Source organism: Mustela putorius, unplaced genomic scaffold (genome assembly GCF_011764305.1).
Source record: "Mustela putorius furo isolate JIRA1106 unplaced genomic scaffold, ASM1176430v1.1 tig00003932_pilon_pilon_pilon:0A:0A, whole genome shotgun sequence".
NCBI classification, from domain to species: domain Eukaryota; kingdom Metazoa; phylum Chordata; class Mammalia; order Carnivora; family Mustelidae; genus Mustela; species Mustela putorius.
The window spans coordinates 9396951-9416934 of NW_025422077.1; the positions used below are offsets into that span (position 1 = coordinate 9396951).

The following is a 19984-nucleotide window of genomic DNA, read 5'->3' on the forward strand; positions in this document are numbered from 1 at the left end:
AGCCGGCTCCCCGCTGAGCAGAGAGCCCTATGCAGGGCTCGATCCCAGGACCCTGAGATCATGACCTGAGCCGAAGGCAGAGGCTTTAACCCACTGAGTCACCCAGGTGCCCCTTCAGATAGCTTCTTATCTTCCAGAGTTAACTCACAAAGATGGGGATGGGGTGGGAGGAAGAGAGCTGTTGTCTATTGAGCCGCTGGTATGTGTCTGGTGCTTTAAACATCTCATTTCATCCTCTCCATCGTTTTGTAAATTTGGAATTACTAATTCTTACGGGTCAAGTCAGAGACACTTTAGGGAAGCTTTAGCTTTGGTTATTTTTTTTTTCAAAAAGTTATTATGGAAAAATTAAATACGTAAAAAGGAATCAGGATAGTATCAGGAATTTCCATGTACCATCAACTACCTTCAAAACTTAACACACGTTCAATGGTGTTTTGTCTATACTTCTCGTCTTCTTTCCCCTACCTCCCATATTATTTTCCCCCAAATTATTTTGAAGAAAATTCCAGACATAATTTCTTCTCTAATATTTTAGTATGTTTCTAAAAGAACCATTAAAAATTACATAACCATAGTACTTTTATGAAACCTAAAAAACAGTTCTTTAACATAATATATTTAGTCAGTCTTTAAATTTCCAATTGTCTCATAAATGTCATTTATTTTTTAGTTTGTTTGAATCAGGACCCGAATCAGGTCCATACATTCCTATTACTGTGCTTCTGGGATGATTTAAGAAGCTGCCTCTTGTTATTTAGAGCTCAGCTCAAATGGTAGTTTCCAGAACCCTTCATGGACATCCCATTTATCATAGCACTTCACTTTATATTATGCTGTTTTCTTCTTTTTTAAAAAATTGAAGTGTAGGGGCAGCGGGGTGGCTCAGTCAGTTAAGCAACTGGCTCTTGGTTTCAGTTCAGGTCATGATCTCAGGGTGGTAGGATAGAGCCCTGCGTGGGCTCTCCGTCTGCTTCTCCCCCTACCCCACCACCATAGTGCTCCCTCACTCTCATAAATAAATAAATACGATCTCTAGAAATTGAAATATAATTAACATACAGTGTTATATTAGTTTCAAGCATACAACATATTAATTTAACAATTCTATACATTAGTCAGTGGTCACCATAAGTGTAGTGACTCTGCCACCAAACAACATTATTACAATATTATTGACTATATTCCCTAAGTTGTATTTTTCATCTCTGTGACTTTTTTTTATTACTGGAAAACTCTTAATCCCCTTTATTTCACCCACCCCTCCAGTCATTGCCCCTCTGGCAACCATCAGTTTATTCTTTGTATTTAAGAATCTGGTTGTATATGTGTGTGTATTACTCTGTTTTGTTCTTGAATGGGCTTATTATCTGAACTATATTATCTGTTGGCTGTCTATCCCACCAGAATGTAAGTTAGTATAACCTTTGATGTTTTGTTCACCACTGTCTAAAACTGGCAAATGATGTGATCTTAAGTTACAGCAATTCTCTTGTTATGGTAATTAATGGCCTTTACATTGCCAATTCCAAAGGCAGCTTTTGGATTCAATGTTTCAACAACAGTGGACACTGTTGACCATTCTCTTTCTCTGAAGCACTATATGGCTTCCTTCCTGGCTTTTCTCATATCTTGCCAGAGGTTACTTTTCAGACTCCTTCTAAGATCTTCTTCTGCCCAGAATTCAAATAATAGCGTTCTCTTAGTTAACTTAGTTCTGGGCCTCCTTCATTGCTGTATCTAAATTCTCTCCCTATGCATTGTACCTTTTTCTGTGGCATTAAATAGCGTCTTCATTTTGATAACGTAACTACCAAGTTTACCTTAGCTTTGAAATGCAGACTTGTATATCCAAGTATCTGTTGGACATGTGTATCTGGACTATTAGTCACTGCAAACTTAACATGTGGAGAACAGAATTTTCTATTATTTTTCTTCCCATTTTGCTTGGTCCCTCTCCAAGCCCCCACTGCTCAGCTTCCTCTTTTTGTGCGTTTCCCCTAAATTACCTTGCTTCAGTTATATTGGACTTGACTGCCTCTCCTATCCCCTGAATTTTGTTTTATTCACTACTGTATCCCCAGTGCCTAGAACAGTGCCTAGCAGGTACTGTTAGCTACTGGCGGATGCTGGGTATATATATAGTCATTGGCTGAATTGATGAATGACTGTTCCTCAAAACACATGGCCAGGACTTGTGCACCCACTGTTCCCCAGGCTGTGGAGGATCTTCCCCTGATTTTTGTATGGCTGGTTCTTTCTCATTCAGGTGTCAAACTTCAAAATCACTTCCTTAGCAAGGAAATGCCTCCCTAAAGTTGCCTCCCAGTCTCTACTGTAACACTGTTTTATTTTCATCAGTGCATTTATCACTGCCTATTATCTTTGTTTACTAATTAAGGTTGCTTTTCCTATCCCACTTCAGTGTAAGGTCCACGAGTAACTGGGGATTTGTATCTTCCAGGCCTAAGACAGTTCCTGGCACATCTTAGGCATTCAACCTGCATTTGTTAAATGAATGAATGAATGAGAAACCCAGGGCCGTCAGACCTCAAAGATAAAGCTCCTGCTGGCTTAGAACTGTTTCCTCTGACTGGTTCTTTAGCTACTAGTTTCTTCGGGTATGTTGTGAGTTCTTACTGCCTCCACGTACAAGGAAGTATGTAAAGATTCTGAACTTCTGAAACCAGACCACATATTCCCTTGCTACCTTTCACCCGAATCTTAGCAAACAATAGTGCGAAGGAAGCCTGGGCCAGGCTCTATGCTAGAAGCTGAAGACAGAAAATTTTATAATGCTCAGTAACTTCCCTTGGGAAGGGAGGTTTCGGAAACACATAACCTGACCACGCTTCTAGATTTTACGTTGGTTTCAACCTCTCTAACCCTTGCCTTTCTTTCGGAACCTCTCTGAGCCGCAGACAACACAACAGGGTTGCGTCATCTCAGTCCCACCCACGGCACCCGGCGACCCGCTCCTGGACCCGCCCCCAGCGGAAGCGTCCTGCCCTTGGCCCCGCCCCCAGCCGCTCTAAGCCCCAGGGGCGGGGCCTGCGGCGTCCACTCGTCCACTCGTGTTCTCCCGCGCGACGTAGTGGTAGTGACGTAACAGTCGCGCACGGACCTTCGCTGCGGCTCTGCGGACAGACTTCCCTTCGCCGCGGCGCGAGCTCCTGGCGTTGCGGTACAGCGGCGCGCGGACAGCCTTCCGCAGTAGGGTTCCGGCCCTCTGGCGCCGGGCAGACGCCCGCTCCCTTCACCCAGAGCCATGGCCGCAGCGGGTGGGCCGGAAGCTACTGGACGCTGCCCCCTTCTCAGCCTTCTTTTGCTTCTGCTCCTCGCCGGCCCTGCTCTCGGCTGGAAAGACCCTGGTGAGCGCTGTCGTCACCTGCCCCTTTCTGTCGCGTACACCCAGCGCTCAGAGGCCCAGCGGGCGACATTTCCGTTCGCCTCCGCTTGGGCCTTTCAGCCCTGATTCTCATTAACATCTTCTTCCCTATTCCCCTGCGTCCTGCCTGTCCCCTTTGCTCTTCCCAGAGGTCCTGCGGGACAAGTGGGGACTGTTGGGGAGTCGACGGGGCGGGACGACTCTGTATTCTTACGTTCCCCTATCTCCCTTCCCTGGGCTCCCGAATTTGTCTGCCGCCTTTCTGGGACTAGAGTCCTCATCCCTAACATCACCTGCTCCTCTTGCTTTGTTGTCATGTCTGATGTCATCTTCGCTGCCTGTTGCCATGGCTGCCTGTTGCTATGGCGGACAGTTGCCACAGCACCCGCAGTCTGTGAGTCGCACTTAGTGGACAGGGATGGAAACCTTGCAGGTAGGTTAGCAGAGTCGTGGACTGCACTACTCACGTGAGCAGAACCCATGCTGCTTATTCTGGCCGCTACAGTGAGTTTCATCTCGTTACGTCAGCTTTTCTTGTTGTTTCTCACCGCACACTAGAATTTTAACAACATTTTATTATTATTTTTTGTATGCGATGGTACATGATAAATGATTTCTGGAGAAAAGATTTTTTTTTATTACTATGTTATTAGAATTTTCTAAAGAATTTTTAGGGGATAAACAATATTCTCTGTAATTAATATATGTATGTATACACAAACATACAGGTTTCCATTTAATGATGCATGTTGTTAAACTGGAATGATGTAAGAAATGACTTTTAAATAGTTAAAACATTTTTTATTGGGAGGATGAAGATGTTAAGGCATGAAAAGCATCAACATTGCGTTTATGACTTGGGTGATAGGAAATGCCCATGTTTCTTAAGCAACAAGCTTACTTCTGTAATATCCTATTTTATTCCTAAATGCTGAAATGAAAGAGAAGGTGCTGTTTGCAAATACTTGACTTAGAGTAACTGATTTGATGTGGATGTTTTATTAGTAATAAAAACCAAGTTGGATTTAAATGTCCATTTATTTATGTATTCCTAGAAAGTTGTATCTAAAGAGGACACTTTGATCAGAATTAAAATTTAAAAACTGGATTGAAACATTAGTTGAACCATCAATTCTTTTCTTTCTTTCTTTCTTTTGAAAACTTACTTGAGAAGCAGTGTCTGTGCTCTGGTGATTCCATGTGCAGGGGGAGGAGCAGAGGGAGAGAGAGAGGGAGAGAATCTTAAGCTGACTGCTGCTGCACTGGGAGCCCAACCTGAGGCTCTGTCCCACCACTATGACATCATGACCTGAGCTGAAATCGAGAGTCCTACACTTAAACAGCTGAGCGACCCAGGCTCCCAGAACCCTCAATTCTTAATTAAAAAAAAAAAAAAAGTTTACAGATGAAGAGTCAGGGGAATTTTAAAAAAAGGAACCAAATTTAAATGAATGGTGAACTGCTTCTTGCTAATCTTAGTCTATCTACTCTATAAACTATTGTTCTGGAACAAAAAGCACCAAAATATTTTGCATAGAAAACACAATTGATTTTTTTAAATTCTACTTTACCTTAAATTTACTTTGAGGAACTGTTCTATGAAAGTATTTTATTGGTTTAAGTTTTATCAAGCCTTATAATAAAACAATAATCACTCCCTATTTTTTTTTTTTTTTTGAAACTTTGGATACACTTACTTTGTCTTTAACATAGAGTGATAATTTGTCTGGAAAAAGTTTGGTACCAGTTCTAAAGAGATTACCTGACTTTTTAAAATTCTTTATGGAATTGTTTTATATTTAAGTCACTTTTCTGGGTGTTGGGAATATAACAGTGAACAAAAGTAAGCATCTTGCCTCCACAGAGTTTATATATATTAAAGAGAAATAGACAAGACACAAATTGGTAAGTAGCACGTCATCAGGAAAAGTGGTATGGGCAGTGATAACACAGGGGAAGGAAGACAGGGTATACAGGCAGAAGCTGGACTGTCAAAATATACATTGGAAAGGGAAGAAATCACATTTGATCAGAAACCTGAGGGGAGACAAGGGATAAGTGATCTGCTGTGACTTGTATTTTAAAGGTGCCCTCTGTCCTCTCTGTGGAGAACAGACTGTAGGAGGTCCAGGGAAGCAGGGAGGCCAGTGAATGAGTTCTCAGAAATTTTAGGCCTTCAGCCCACATAGAATTAAGTTTTTAGATTGGTGTAGATGAATTTTCTTCTAGCTGTATAGTTAATTATGTTGGTGTCATTTATTAAAGAAGGCACTCTTTTTTTTTTTTCTGAATTAAAAAAAGTCTTTGTCTTTTTTAAGGTGTCTTTTTTTTTTTTTTACTTATTTGAGAGGGAGTGCATGTGCACACACACACGTGTGCACATACACACACGAGCACTGGGAGGGGCAGAGGGAGAGGAAGAGAGAGAATCTCAAGCTGACTCCAGCTGAGCCTGGAGCCCCAGTTGGAGCCCAGTGTGGGGCTTGATGCCATCACCTAAGAGATCATGACCCGAGCTGAAATTAAGAGTTGGACGCTCATCTGATGGAGCCACTCAGGTGCCCCAGAAAGTCCACTTTATCTTCTGTTGTATTTTCACATATAGTTGGATTTATTTCTGGCTTTCTTTTGTTTCATAGCTCCTTGCCTATTTTTTTTTAAATTAAAAAAAATTAAATTCAAGTTAGTTAACATATAGTATATTATTAGTTTCAGGAGTAGAATTTAGTGGTTCATCAGTTGCATATAACATCCAGTGCTCATTACATCAAATGACCTTCTTAATGCCCATCACCCAGGTACCCCATCCCCCCTTTTGCCTATTTCTGTTCTAATTCCATACTGTCTTCACTATATTTTATGGTAAGTTTTATTGTCTGGTAAAGCAATTCTTTTTCAAAAAATTTTTGGCTACTTATAGACATTAGTTTTCCCACAGGACCTTTAACATAATTTCTTCCTGGTTCTAAAAATCCTAGTTTGGTTCCTGGTGGGAAATGCATTATATTTATTTAGGTTTTATTATGTATGTATTTTTAAAATATAGATCACATATGATCCTAAGTTTATTTCCAGGTGTTTTATGTATGTTTTCATGTTATTTGAGACAGGCTATTTTCATTTTTAATTGGTTATTACGGGTATAGAAAAAAATCTGTTGACCTTTGGTAATTTATAGAATATCTAGCTGTTTTATCAAATTCTCTTATTATACCATGGTTGTCTTTTGGGAAGTTCTCTTGGATTTTGTAGGTCCAGAAACTCTAAATGAAATGTTGTTTCTTCTGTTTGTACCAAGTGCTACCGATACTACTGGTGGATTACTCAGAAGCCATTGTCTAACTTCTTCTCCTTGTCTGCCTCTGTGTAGATACTGGGAAAGCCAAATACTCATTTTACTAGAATTACTGGATCATAAGTCATTCCAGTCAATCTATCAGAGTAATTCTGGGAAAGATATTTTAAATTTTTATTTATCTTTATATATTCCTGTTTTCTTTCAACTCTGTGTTTAAGGTTGAAATATGGCAATGTAATTTTAGGCATCATGACAGACCATCATTAAATCCTTCAACATGCCCCTCCCCTTAAAAAAGAACTTTCCCCACAAGATAAAAATAATGTTACCCCTGATAAAATGTATCTAAATTTCTTAATATCAACTAATTATCCATTCCATATTCAGATATCACAATTCTCCCTGAAATGTCTACACTAGTTAGTTCAAAACCAGACCCAGTCCAGGTCTGTGCATCCCATCTGATTGTATTCTCCCTTAAGTCTTCTTAAATGTGGAACAAACAGAGACATATGGGTGGCTTTGTCGGTTGGGCATCTGTGTTCAGCTTGGGTCATGAGCCTGGGGTCCTGGGATCGAGTCCCTCATTGGGCTCCCCAGTCAGTGGGGAGTCTGCTTCTCCCAATGCCTGTGCCACTGCTTGTGCACTCTTTCTGTCTGACAAATAAATGAATAAAATGTTTAGAAAATATATAGAACAAACAGTCCTTCTTTTTATGCTGCTGCTTTGCTGAAAGGATTGGGCCAGTTGTCCGTAAGAGTATCCTACCTTCTGGATTCTGTTTTCTCGTGGTGTTTTAGCTTGCTTTTTTTCTTCCCTGTTTTTCTCATAGACTGGATGTTAAATCCAAAGGATTGATAAAATTCATATTAAATTCTTTTGAGGGTTACATCATAGTAGATGGTATAATACCAATTTGTTCTACCATTATTTTTTTTTTAAAGATTTTATTTATTTATTTGAGAGAGAGATAGTGAGAGAGAGCATGAGCGAGGAGAAGGTCAGAGAGTGAAGCAGACTCCCCATGTTGCTGGGAGCCTGATGCGGGACTTGATCCCAGGACTCTGAGCCGAAGGCAGTCGTCCAACCAACTGAGCCACCCAGGCGTCCCTGTTCTACCATTATTGATGCTAAGATTAACTAGTAGATTAAAAGTGGTTTTATAAACCTTATAAAGTAATATTTTTCCAGAAAGCACTCTGTGTAATGTTACTTGGCACCATGCCAATATCCTGTCTCTTAATGATTTTAAAACTAATAAATCCTTGTCTGAATCAGTGTCTTTGGCCATTATAAATTATATTTTTTTCTAATTCTGTCATTTCTTCTTCTACATTTATTAGCTGTCATTCTTCAATAAAGTTGAGATTTCCATCCTGAGGCTATTACGGATTAGAGTTCCTGGTAGGAAATCAGAATAAAAATTTAATTTTTAATCTTTAATTACCAATTTTCAGAGTAAGGAGGTAGGTAGCAACTTTTAGTGACAAATGAGTTTTTGGCATTCTCTGGGAGTATCATTATAGACTCTAGATTTTCATAGGTTAACATAATTTGATCAATTACAGTCTTTATCTTGCTGGTCACTCTTTTTCTTTTGGTGTCTTAGGACGAATTCTCCATACCAGTATCATAAATATTCAGTTGTACTTTCTTGTGGTATTTTTTTATTTGTTGTACATTTTATGGTAAGTTTTTAGCTGTCATGGATTAATTTTTGTACATGGTGTATGATGATCAATTTTTCTGATCTTCTGCCAATATTATATTGTTTATGCTACTATAGGTTTAATAATATATTTTGATATATGTAGTCCAACTTTAATTTCTTTGTTGTTATTGGTTTTTGGCTGCCTTTTCATTATTGATTTTATATATTAGTATATTTTTTATGTTCTGTTTCTAGTTTTATTGCATTTTGGGGAGAATGCGCTGATAAATCTAAGCTTAGTTTCATTTATTAAGTTCTTTTTTTGGTAAAAAAGTATAAATATGATCTGTATCTGCTGATACGAGGGAATGTCCATAATGTATAATTAAGTGGAGAAACCATATGAAGAATAATGTAGATTGTATATTTCAGTTTTTTATAACAATAAACTAAAAAAATCTGAAACAAGTCCTGAATCTGTGTCTGGATAAGCAAGAAAAAGGTACTTACCAGGTTGTTAATTTGGGTTATCACAGAAATGTGAAATTGGAGGAAGAATGGGTTTCACTATTAAACAAAATTATGAAATATATATAGATGAATAAATAAAACATACATGAATAGTTTAAAGAAGAATGAAACAAATATCAATGTAGCCCCATTCATTTAAGAGAAGGAACTTTAGAAGAATTCTGCCTGTTCCTTTCTAAGCACATTTCCTTTCCCAGAGGTAGCTACTTAACTGATTTTTGAATGAATAATTTTTTTAGTCCAGTTTTTTAACCCATGTATATGGTAAAACACTAAAAATTTTTGAAAAACTGACTAGCTGTTTTCTTAGTAGTGTAAAAAAAAGTCTCTGGCTTCAAGTTTCCTGAGATTTTAAGTGCCCCTTCTGGGGAAATGATTGGGGAAAGACAGGAAAATAGGACTCACTATAATTAGGGCATCTGTTGAAAGCTCTAGGGGTCCAGTATTGAAATCCGGCAGAAACATGGTCAGAGAGAGTAGGTTGCTCTTTATCTTTTGCTTCTAAGGTGGGTAGGGTCTCTCTGTTGCACTCAGGAATAGGTTAAAGCCAGAATGCTTCTGTGGGGATGACATGAGTGTCCTCAGCTAACCCAGGTAGCAGGACATGGGGGAAAGAGGAGGAAAGTTCATGAGCTCAAGGTCAAGACAGACCAAATACAGCTAAAAAGCAAAGCCAGGTTCACCTGGACATTCTTTCCTTAGGTTTAAAAAAGATGGTATGGTAGCAGCAGGGAATTTCGCTGGTAGCCCTTTTGAGCAGTACTCTTGCAGTGTGGACTTGTTACCCTCTGCCTGACGCAAGGCTGCATCCTGCTGTCTTCACTTACCGTTCTCGGGATTCCCTTTGTCCCTCTGTATGCTACTATTTCTTTAGACCTCTGGGTTTTATGTCTTTCTCTTTGCTTTGTTTTTTTCTCTTGGTGGCAAATTTCCTTCATTATGTTACTGATAATGGATACCTGGGATGTAAGTATTTTGAAACCTTTCAGATGTCTGAAAAATCTACTGTCTTGCCTTGAGTGACAATCTAGAATTCTACACCCACTTACTGTGAAAGTATTTCCTATGACAAGCGTGTTATTAAGATGACTTTCTGTGTTTGACAATATATTTACTACCTGTTCATCTGTGTTCCTCTTGTTTTAGACAGAATATTGTTGCGGGACGTCAAAGCTCTTACCCTCCACCATGACCGCTATACCACCTCTCGCAGGCTGGATCCAATCCCGCAACTGAAATGTGTTGGAGGCACAGCTGGATGTGATTCTTATACCCCAAAAGTCATACAGTGTCAGAACAAAGGTTGGGATGGGTATGATGTACAGGTAATACTCGTTATGTTGATGACAGTTTAACTGGGATTTTTAATCAATGAAGTGTTCCTTGGGATATTATTCAGTATTTGGGGGTAAGACATATAGAAAATCTCAAGTTAAATATGTAAATATAAATCGGTTATTCATTTTCTGAAAGAACATCCTCCAAAAGAAATGAACTAATTTTAAAGCCTGGAAACATTCATTGTAATTTTCTAATAAGATATTAGTAAATTTTCAAAACTTTGTAAACTTGGAGGTTAGGGATAGAGGCTCTCTGCTGATTATCATTTTACTGTCATTCCTCAAAGAATACCAGCCTAGGGACGCCTGGGTGGCTCAGTTGGTTAAGCGGCTGCCTTCGGCTCAGGTCATGATCCCAGCGTCCTGGGATCGAGTCCCACATCGGGCTCCTTGCTTGGCACTCTGCCTGCCACTGCCTGCCACTCTGTCTGCCTGTGCTTGCTCTCGCTTCTCTCTCTATGACAAATAAATAAAATAAAATCTTTAAAAAAAAAAAAAGAATACCAGCCTACCCTAACATGTTAAATAATGTTAATGATCAGGAATTGTAGGCTGTTAGGAATGTAAAATGGTGCAGCTGCTTTGGAAAACTGCCTGGCAGTTCCTCAGAAGGTTAAACATAGTGTTCCTATATGCCCCAGTCATTCCATTAGTAGGTATATACCCAAAAGAATGAAAAGTATATGTCCACACAAAAATTTGTACATAAATGGTTGTAGCTGCATTATTTATAATAGCCAAATGTCCATTATTGATGAATGAATAAATAAAATGTGGTATATTCACACAGTGGAATATTCTGCCATATAGAAGAATGAAGAACAGATACATCCTCAACATGTGTGAAAACATGCTAAGTCAGAGAAACCAGTCACATATTGTATGATTGCCTTTATATGAAATGTCCGGGATAGGGAAATCCGTAAAGACAGACTGGTAGTTGCCCAGGGTTGGGAGATTTGGGAGGAAGTGAGTGACTGCTAATGGATGTGAGAATTCTTTTTGGGGTGATGAAAATATGCTAAAATTGATGGTGGTGATGGTTGCACAACTGTGAATATACTAAAAACCATCGAAATGGGTGGAATGTATGATAGGTGAATCATATTTCAATAAAGCTGTCATAAAAAATGAAATAGCATATCTGAAATTTGGGAGAGGAAGATAATTGACCAAAAACTTCACAGAAACACAGAAGAACAAATCAGATCTCTTTTAGCTTGTGTCTCTTTAAATGCTGTTAAAGAAACATATTACCTATTTTGCTCAAAATATAGTAATGGAATTTAAACTAAACTGGGACTTTTTTTTTTTTTAAGGCAAGTATAACTGTCCGTATTTATGGAGAGAAATAGACACAGGAATGTTAAGAAACTTGCTCACCTTTCATAGATAATAGATAGCAAATTTGGATCTGTGTGTGTGTGTGTTTTTTTTAAAGATTTTATTTGTTTGCCAGAGACAGAGGAGAGGGAGCGAGCGAGCACAGGCAGACAAAGAGGCAGGCAGAGGCAGAGGGAGAAGCAGGCTCCCTGCCGAGCAAGGAGCCCGATGTGGGACTCGATCCCAGGACGCTGGGATCATGACCTGAGCCGAAGGCAGCTGCTTAACCAACTGAGCCACCCAGGCGTCCCTCTGTGTTCTTTTTTTTTTTTAAATTTTTAATTTTTAATTTTTTAAATTTCAGTGTACCAGAATTCATTGTTTATGCACTACACCCATTGCTCCATGCAATATGTGCCCTCCATAAGACCCACCACCCAACTTCCTACCCCCCACCTCTTCAAAACCCTCAGATTGTTTGGGGAGATGAACCATGAGAGACTTTGGACTCTGATAAACTGGGACTTTTTTAAAGAAAGATTTTATTTATTTGAGAGAGTGAGAGAGAGCATGAGCAGGTGGGGGTAGTAGACTTTTTATTTAAGGTGGAAATTTTTGAGGCTAGCATGAACTTTTTGCATTTTCCTAAATAGCTCAAAAATTTTTTAATAGATGGGATGCCTGGCTGGCTCAGTTGGTGGAACATGTGATTACTGATCTTTGGTTTTTGAGTTCAGGCCCCGGGCTGGGTGTAGAGATTACTTAAAAAAAATTCTTTTAAGAGAATTACTTATAGGATTGGGCTTTGGAAAGTTGGTCCATAGTATTGTAACATTTGTGCAGAAAGTTTTTCTCAGAAAGTTGTGGACTATCTCTGATGCTCTATGTAGTTACCAGATACTCCTATATGATGCTGTCTTTTGAGCCTTAACTTTAAAAAAAAAAAAGAAACACTCTATTTTTATTATTTATTTATTTATTTAAAGTATTTTGTTTATTTATTTGTCAGAGGGAGAGCACAAGCACAGGAAGGGCAGAGACAGAAGGAGAAGCAGGCTCCCTGCTGAGCAGGGAGCCCACTTCGGGACTCAATCCCAGGGCCCCGGGATTATGACCTGAATCGAAGGCAGATGCTTAACCAACTGAGCTACCCAGGTGTCCCTATTATTTATTTATTTTTGAAAGATATATTTTAGAGAGAGACAGAGTGAGCACACGGGGTCATGGGGGTGGGCGGTAGGGCAGAGAGAGAGAGTCTTAAACAGACTCCGTGCTGAGTGCAGAGCCTGTGGTGGGGCTCCATCTCACCAGCCGGAGATCACGACCTGAGGTGAAAGCAAGAGTTGGTCGCTTTACTGATTGCACCACCTCAGTGTCCCCAAAACCTCTATTTTTAAAACATCTTGAACAACAGTGGGAAAAAGTTGACATTTAAAAATTTTGTTTAACATTTACGATTGAGGTATATTTAATATGTACAAAAGAATTACTTACATGTATATGTAAGGAATAAGGAATAGTAATAAAACACTCAGGTACCTAGTACTTAGCTTCGAGGTCCCTAGGTTACCTTCCCCCCAACACAGAAATACTCATTGTTTTGAAGTTTGTTTATTACCCCCGACTTCATTTTGCAGTTTTATGACAGCTCTATAGCCCAAATAGTCCATATTAAATGAAAAAAAATTTTGATTCTAATGACCTATTTCTGTTTTTCTTCACAGTGGGAATGTAAGACTGATTTAGATATTGCATATAAATTTGGAAAAACTGTGGTGAGCTGTGAAGGCTATGAATCCTCTGAAGACCAGTATATACTAAGAGGTTCCTGTGGCTTGGAGTATAACTTAGATTACACAGAACTTGGCCTGAAGAAATTGAGAGAGTCTGGAAAAAACCATGGCTTTAGCTCTTTCTCTGATTATTACAACAAACTGTACTCCCCGGACTCTAGTGGCATCAGTGGATTGATTACCATCGTAGTACTACTTGCTATTGCTTTTGGAGTTTATAAAGTGTTCCTTAGTGATGGTCAGGATTCTCCTCCGCCATATTCTGAGTATCCTCCAAATTCCCATCGTTACCAGAGATTCACCAACTCAGCAGGACCCCCTCCTGCAGGCTTTAAGTCAGAATTCACAGGTATGTTTCCCTAATGGCATTAAGTAGGGTATGTGCCAGGTAGTGAATCTTGTGCTGGTTTCTGAAATAGAAAGTGGTCAGATTGGGAAACCAGAGCAGATTTGTCTTCTCATCTTATATTTTACTTTCTCAACTTCTTTACCTCTTATTCTTTGTAAGGGTAATTTTGATGATTAATTTAAGGTGGCATGATTAAATTATAAATCATCTTAATCAGAAAAACTTGATCAGGTTTGGTAATAAGCATTTACCTTGAACTCTGTCTCATACCATATATAAAATTTATTCATTAAATATAGATCTCAGGATAAAAGGTAAAATAGGTTTCCAGAAAACATAGGGAAATGTGTCATGATCATGCAATAGGTAAAAATTTCTTAGAATATAAAAAGTTAAAGAAAGGATGGATAAATTTGACTTTATTTAAATTAAGAATGTTTAGCCATCAAAAGACCGCATTAACAGAGTGGAAAGGCAAGCCACAGACTGGGAGAAAATATTTGTAAAATGTTATTTTCAACATAGGGTGTGTATCTAGAATATGTATATGTGCTGCCCAAGCAAGGCCTAGACTATGTAAAGAATTCAGCCACAAATCTGAGGGAAGACACACAACCCAGTTTTTAAAATGGACACAGACTTGAAAGCAATTTTATAATAGAAGATACCCTGATGTCCAGTAACAATATGAAAATGTACCTGGCCGCATTAGTTTTCAGGAAATTGCATATTAAAACCATGCTGAGTTCGTTATTAACCACTGTATGTATAACCACCATAATGGCTAACATTGAAAAGGGAGAGTAAAGGGGTGCCTGGGTGGCTGTACAGGGGTGCCTGGGTGGCTCAGTCGTTAAGTGTCTGCCTTCAGCTCGTCATGATCCCAGGGTCCTGGGATTAAGCCCTGCATCGGGCTCTCTACTCAGTGGGAAGCCTGCTGCTCCCTCTCCCACTTCCCTGCTTGTGTTCCCTCTCTAGCTGTGTCTTTGTCTGTCAAATAAATAAATAAAATATTTAAAGAAAAAAAAAAGGGAGAGTACCTAGAAAAGGTAATGATGTAGTCAACTGCAACTTGATGGTAGGAATAAAAAACGTTTGGAAAACTGTCACTGCCTCCCCATGACCCAGCAGTTTCATTCCTCAATACATACCTAAGAGAAATACATGCATTTATACACAAAAAGAAATGCACAGAATATTTTTAGAGTTTTATTTGTAACAGTAAAAAACTGGAAACAGAATGTACATAAACATAAGAATGTGACAAATTGTGTTTTTTTTTTCACACAATGTAATACTATAGATCAGTTCAAAAAAACAAAACCAAAAACTGATATAATGCAATAATGGGGATTGACTCTCACTGACACATGAGGTGCCAGTGGACGTGGCAGAGTACCTGTTGTATGATTACGTTCATGCAAAGTTCAGGAATGCGTAAAACTAAAGTAGTATAGCGAGAGAAGTCAGGGTAATGCTTATCTCTGATGTGGGTGGGTATCTACTGGGAGTCGTCATGAGGGAGCCTTCTGGGGGCTAGAGGTGTTTTATTGATGTGCAGATGGGTACCTGTGTACACATTTTTATGTTGTTCATGTGAGATTAGCATGCTTTCCTTTATGTGTGCTGTACATCAACTAAAAAAAATTTCCTCTGTGGGTGCCTGGGTGGCTCAGTTGGTTAAGTGACTGCCTTCAGCTCAGGTCATGATCCTGGAGTTCCGGGATCAAATCCTGCATCAGGTCACAGCTCCATGGGGAGTCTGCTTCTCCCTCTGACCTTCTCCTCTCTCATTGTCTTTCTCTCAAATAAATAAAATATTTTTAAAAAATTCCCTCTGAGTGGAAGATACTTTTTTGGTCTCTAAGATCTGACTTCCCAATTGATAGGAATATCTGGCTGCTGCTTCCACTTGGATTCCTCCGTTACACACAAATGCAGCTGTCACCTGAAGCCCTTACAGATGTTCATAGTCCATAGGAAGGAGCTCCCAATGAGGTCATCTGCCGGTAGCTGATCCTCCTCCGAGCAAATGTGACTTTATAGGAGGGAATTGCCTCCCTTCAAAAATAAATCCCTTTTTTCATGTCTGTGGGAAAGGTGCTCCTTAGTTATAAATCAGTATTTTATGAATACACTTTTTAAAAAAAGATTTATTTCAGAAAGAGAGCATGCTCATCTGTGCATGTGGGGGGAGAGAGGTAGAGGGAGAGAGAGAGGGAACTTCAAGTAGACTCTGCTGAACGGGGAGCCTGATGTGGGGTTTAATCCTGCAACGCCGAGATCATGACCTGAGCTGAAATCAAGAGTCTGACACTCATCCAACTGAGCCACCCAGGTGTCCCCCTGCCCCACTTTTTTTTAGTATAAACGCCGAAGTATTAGTACTAAATAGAACAGATGAAACAATTGAAATGGCATGTTAATTTTGGTTTTGTGGGCTATGTTTTAAATGAGGATACATAATCATTTTTATTTCTTAGGACCGCATGGTGCAGCTTCTGGTTTCGGCAGTGCTTTCACAGGACAGCAAGGATATGACAATTCAGGACCAGGGTTCTGGACTGGCTTGGGAACTGGAGGAATATTAGGATATTTGTTTGGCAGCAATAGGTAGGCTTTGATCTCACTTGCCTTTTAATTCCACTTTTCTTTAGAGCTTCTTTGTTTGGTTTGCAATTTGACTGGATTTGGTTTTGTTAAGGAAAATAAATTATGGTGACATTACCCTATTAAATCAGATTCTCTGCTATATGGGCTTCCATTAATATTGTATATGTTGTTTTCTTTCATTGTGTTTCTTCTTCCAGTGTTATCCTTACAGAGATCATGAGGTAGGAAAAAGACTGTTCATTTAACACCTGAGAAAATGAGAAGACAGGAAAGAACATGGCAGTTGAGGAATAGTTAGCAGTCTGGTTTGGCGGGAGAATGATAGAGAAGCAAGGCTGAAAAGGGCTTGGTACCAGATTTTGGGATGCCTTCATGTTATTAGTAGTTTAATTTTAGATTTTATCTGAGTGTGAATTCTGGAAGAAAGAGTCTCTTCTTCCTGTCACTCTGTCCCTCCCTGGCCGTGATTATACAAGAGCAGAAATACAAAATAGTATTTATTTCGTGTCATACCAGAGCACTGAGGAAAAACGCTTGATAAAGGTATTGTTTTCTGAGAGTATAGGAATTGGAGGATATTTAAAAGTCACAAGAAAAGTGCCTGATATGCTTTTATATCTTAATAGAGCAGCAACACCCTTCTCAGACTCGTGGTACTACCCGTCTCCTTCGTACTCCAGCACATGGAACAGCCGTGCGTACTCACCCCTTCGTGGAGCCTCAGGTAGCTATTCGGCATATTCAAGCTCAGAGACAAGAACCAGAACAGCATCAGGTAAGACTGAAAACAGAGAAGTTCCTATTATGTAGCAGTGAAGAACAGAAATAGTTTTGGAGCTTAAGAAGATAGTTATTTACTATATATTAGCAGTCATAATTTTATTTGTCATACTCATCAGAAATATTAATAGCATAATTAACATTAAAATATAGTTCAGAATCATTCTTTGCTCTTACTTCTAAACATTCTTTAAATATCAGACAGGGATTTGGGTTAGACTTACCTCCACCACTAACCAGGGTTTTACCTTAAATCTTCCTGAACATTGGTTTCCACATTGTGTTTAATTCTGTGACCTCTAAGCTGCTTTTAAGCTTATCTAAAATGGAATTTTCTAGGTGGAAGTTTGAACTCTTAAAATTCAGCAAAACTCAATAACTCAGTAACTACCTCTACTTTAAATAATTGTCAAAAATATGGTGGTTATGTTTATGGCTATTGTTAAGAGGAAATTTTGTAAAAAGTAAAGATATAATATATAAAAAATTAGAAAGTAACTTTGTTTTTAAATATCCAGCTAATTAGCAGAGGTTAGGGAAACGTGAGTAATGAAGTAGTAATAGATTGCTGTGAGTTGGATTCATCTTTTACCAGGGGGAGTTATGGAACGGAGACTAATTCTTGATATTGATAGAAGACTTGTATAAATATGTTTTGAAGTGTAAGAGTGAATTTCTTACAGTACTGGTGTGAATATAAATTGACACAATCACTTTGAAAGAGTGTTTGGTATTACCAACTAAAATAAAGTATAAACTCAAGACCCAGCAGTTTCCCTCTCAGATATATAGCAGCAGAAATGCATACACTTGTGTACTGCAAGATAAGTCTGAGAACGTTCATGGCATCTTTATTCCTAATAGCCTCCAACTGGAAAAACACCTGTATCCAGCAGCAGTAAGTGAGATGAATAAATTGAGTTATGGCCATACAGTGGAAAGCTGTGCAACACGGAGGGAGAATAAACCACTGTATGCAATAACGTGGGTAGATCGACCAAATATAAAAAGAAAAGAAAGAAGCCAGACACAAAGGAATAGATATAAATATGATTACAACATTCTTATTTTATAAATATATATGTTTAAAAACTAGCAAAGCTAACCTATGGTGTTAGGTGTAAGGTACTGGTTACTTTTTGAGAGAAAAAGGCGTGGTAGTGATTGGGAGGATATATAAAAATAGAGCCATGTAGGACACAGCACAAGAAGAAAACTCAGTGGAAACAAAAATTGTAAAAAAAAAAAAAAAATACCACCCATAAATATCAGCAGAAATCTTTGGGACTTACATGAAAAAAATTAATAAACATTACCAAATAACCTAAAGGAAAACCTGAAAAAAAATTGAGTTTTCAAATGGGAACACTTGTCATCTTGTAAACTGTTAGTGCGTTTGCAAGTGTGTGTGTGTGTGTGTGTGTGTGTGTATAGTGTGGGGGTCGGGGGAGTTGACTTGACTATGTAACATTTACTGTTGAAAGCCTGAAACTTGCCCCTGCAGGATTTCTGTTGCTGTTGGGATTGTGACAGGTAGCAGGGCATGGCTGGCTCCATTGGCCTCTGCTTTTTGGCTTAGACTTTGACTTTTGTCCATACCACGTTGGCCCCACCATAGAACACGTGTTCTTTGGCTTCCTGACTACAAGTGATTCACAAACAGCATGTCTGAGTCTAGTCCGCTTAATGGCTGGGTGACTAGGAGGGCTGGTCTTCCTCCCTCCTTCCCTTGTGTCTCTTTATTCATCTGTCACAATAAATGTGTTCCTGTTGTAGTTTTATAAGCAATGCCAGTGCATTTTTAAAAACCAATATAAATTGTACTCTTCTCATTTTAGGATATGGTGGTACCAGAAGACGATAAGAGAGTAGAAAGTTGAAGTCAAACACTGGATGCAAAATCTCTGATTTTTCATCACTTTCTTAGGGGAAAAAAAGCGCTACCTGCTAACGACTGGGGAAGGGGAAGATGTAAAAGTTGTGTGGGTTTTGGTCCTGTATTGCTTTTTTGTGCTCTATTACTTGAGATTAACAGATGATATATGAGAAAATGCTTCTGTAGAGAATTGTATGTTAGTGTAACATGCAGTTATGTTTTATAGTTTCTGAAAGTGATGATGACTGTGGAAAGCTGAAAAATGTATTGATTTTTTTAAACCTGTGACATCATTAAGAGTGAAGGCTAAATTTATGACCATTAGATACTGAGTACAGAAAATGTCAGTCTTACATGATTTTAGTTAGAGTCATTACCTTATAAAAATGATTATCTATTTGACATTTGCTGTGTGGTGTTTACTGTTCTTCAAACATTTAAACCAAGCTTCCGACTACCAGTTATACTTATCTGTATGTTCTGATCACTTTTGAGCTCAGGAGCTTTGAATCCTTCTGTGGTAGTGGGCTTCAATTAAGTAAGAATGACCTTTTTGGGGAAAAAGTAGAGAATAAGCATCTAGAAGGTTGTTGCGAATGATAGTGCTGACAAAGATGGCTTGAAACCTCCATATTCATTTCTTAAGAAGTAAAGTTTAAATGCTTCAGCAAAGGTTTTTACTAGCAAAAGCATGCAGTTCTCTGTGGGATCTCCAGTGTTGTTGTAGCAATCTGTTTCTATCTTACATTAAAATGACGGGAAAAATAAAAACAAAGAAGAGGTTTCATTGTTATTCTTTCTGCTACCCTTGACGCAAATTGGTGTTACTTTTTTTTTTACCCTTTTTCTCAAAGGAAAAGGGGTTCATGCGGAAGCTCTGTCTCCCTAATTTCCCATGGTAGTCTTGCCTTAGCTACCAGTCCCTCAGTAAATGTTTTCAAAAAAAGTAATTGAGAAATGGTTTGGAAGGAAGCCTCTGCTGAAAAATGGCTTAAAAAAAAAAAATTCCCAAATCTCTGAACTGTCAAAGATTGCATCATC

General features: G+C 38.8%; 1 protein-coding gene across 2 annotated transcripts; it reads left to right on the plus strand.

Annotated features, from left to right (window-relative positions):
* The first annotated feature begins 3067 nt into the window (after window positions 1-3067).
* SARAF (store-operated calcium entry associated regulatory factor) lies at window positions 3068-19718 on the plus strand. Of its 2 annotated transcripts, XM_004757805.3 has the most exons (6): window positions 3078-3371; window positions 10016-10194; window positions 13257-13674; window positions 16158-16287; window positions 16914-17062; window positions 18906-19718. In XM_004757805.3, the coding sequence occupies exons 1-6, from the start codon at window positions 3269-3271 to the stop codon at window positions 18929-18931; spliced, it is 1005 nt and encodes a 334-aa protein (XP_004757862.1). In that variant the 5' UTR covers window positions 3078-3268; the 3' UTR covers window positions 18932-19718. The 2 variants fall into 2 exon arrangements, with proteins under 2 accessions (XP_044925337.1, XP_004757862.1); XM_045069402.1 differs by lacking the exon at window positions 16158-16287 and having other exon boundaries at window positions 3068-3371.
* Window positions 19719-19984: the final 266 nt, after the last annotated feature.

Excerpts from the sequence above, each read along its gene's own strand:
- SARAF (XM_004757805.3), top strand. The coding sequence starts at position 3,269 with ATGGCCGCAGCGGGTGGGCCGGAAGCTACTGGACGCTGCCCCCTTCTC. Across the intron at positions 3,372-10,015 it reads TCTCGGCTGGAAAGACCCTG|ACAGAATATTGTTGCGGGAC; the intron begins GTGAGCGCTGTC and ends CTCTTGTTTTAG. Across the intron at positions 10,195-13,256 it reads GGGATGGGTATGATGTACAG|TGGGAATGTAAGACTGATTT; the intron begins GTAATACTCGTT and ends TTTTCTTCACAG.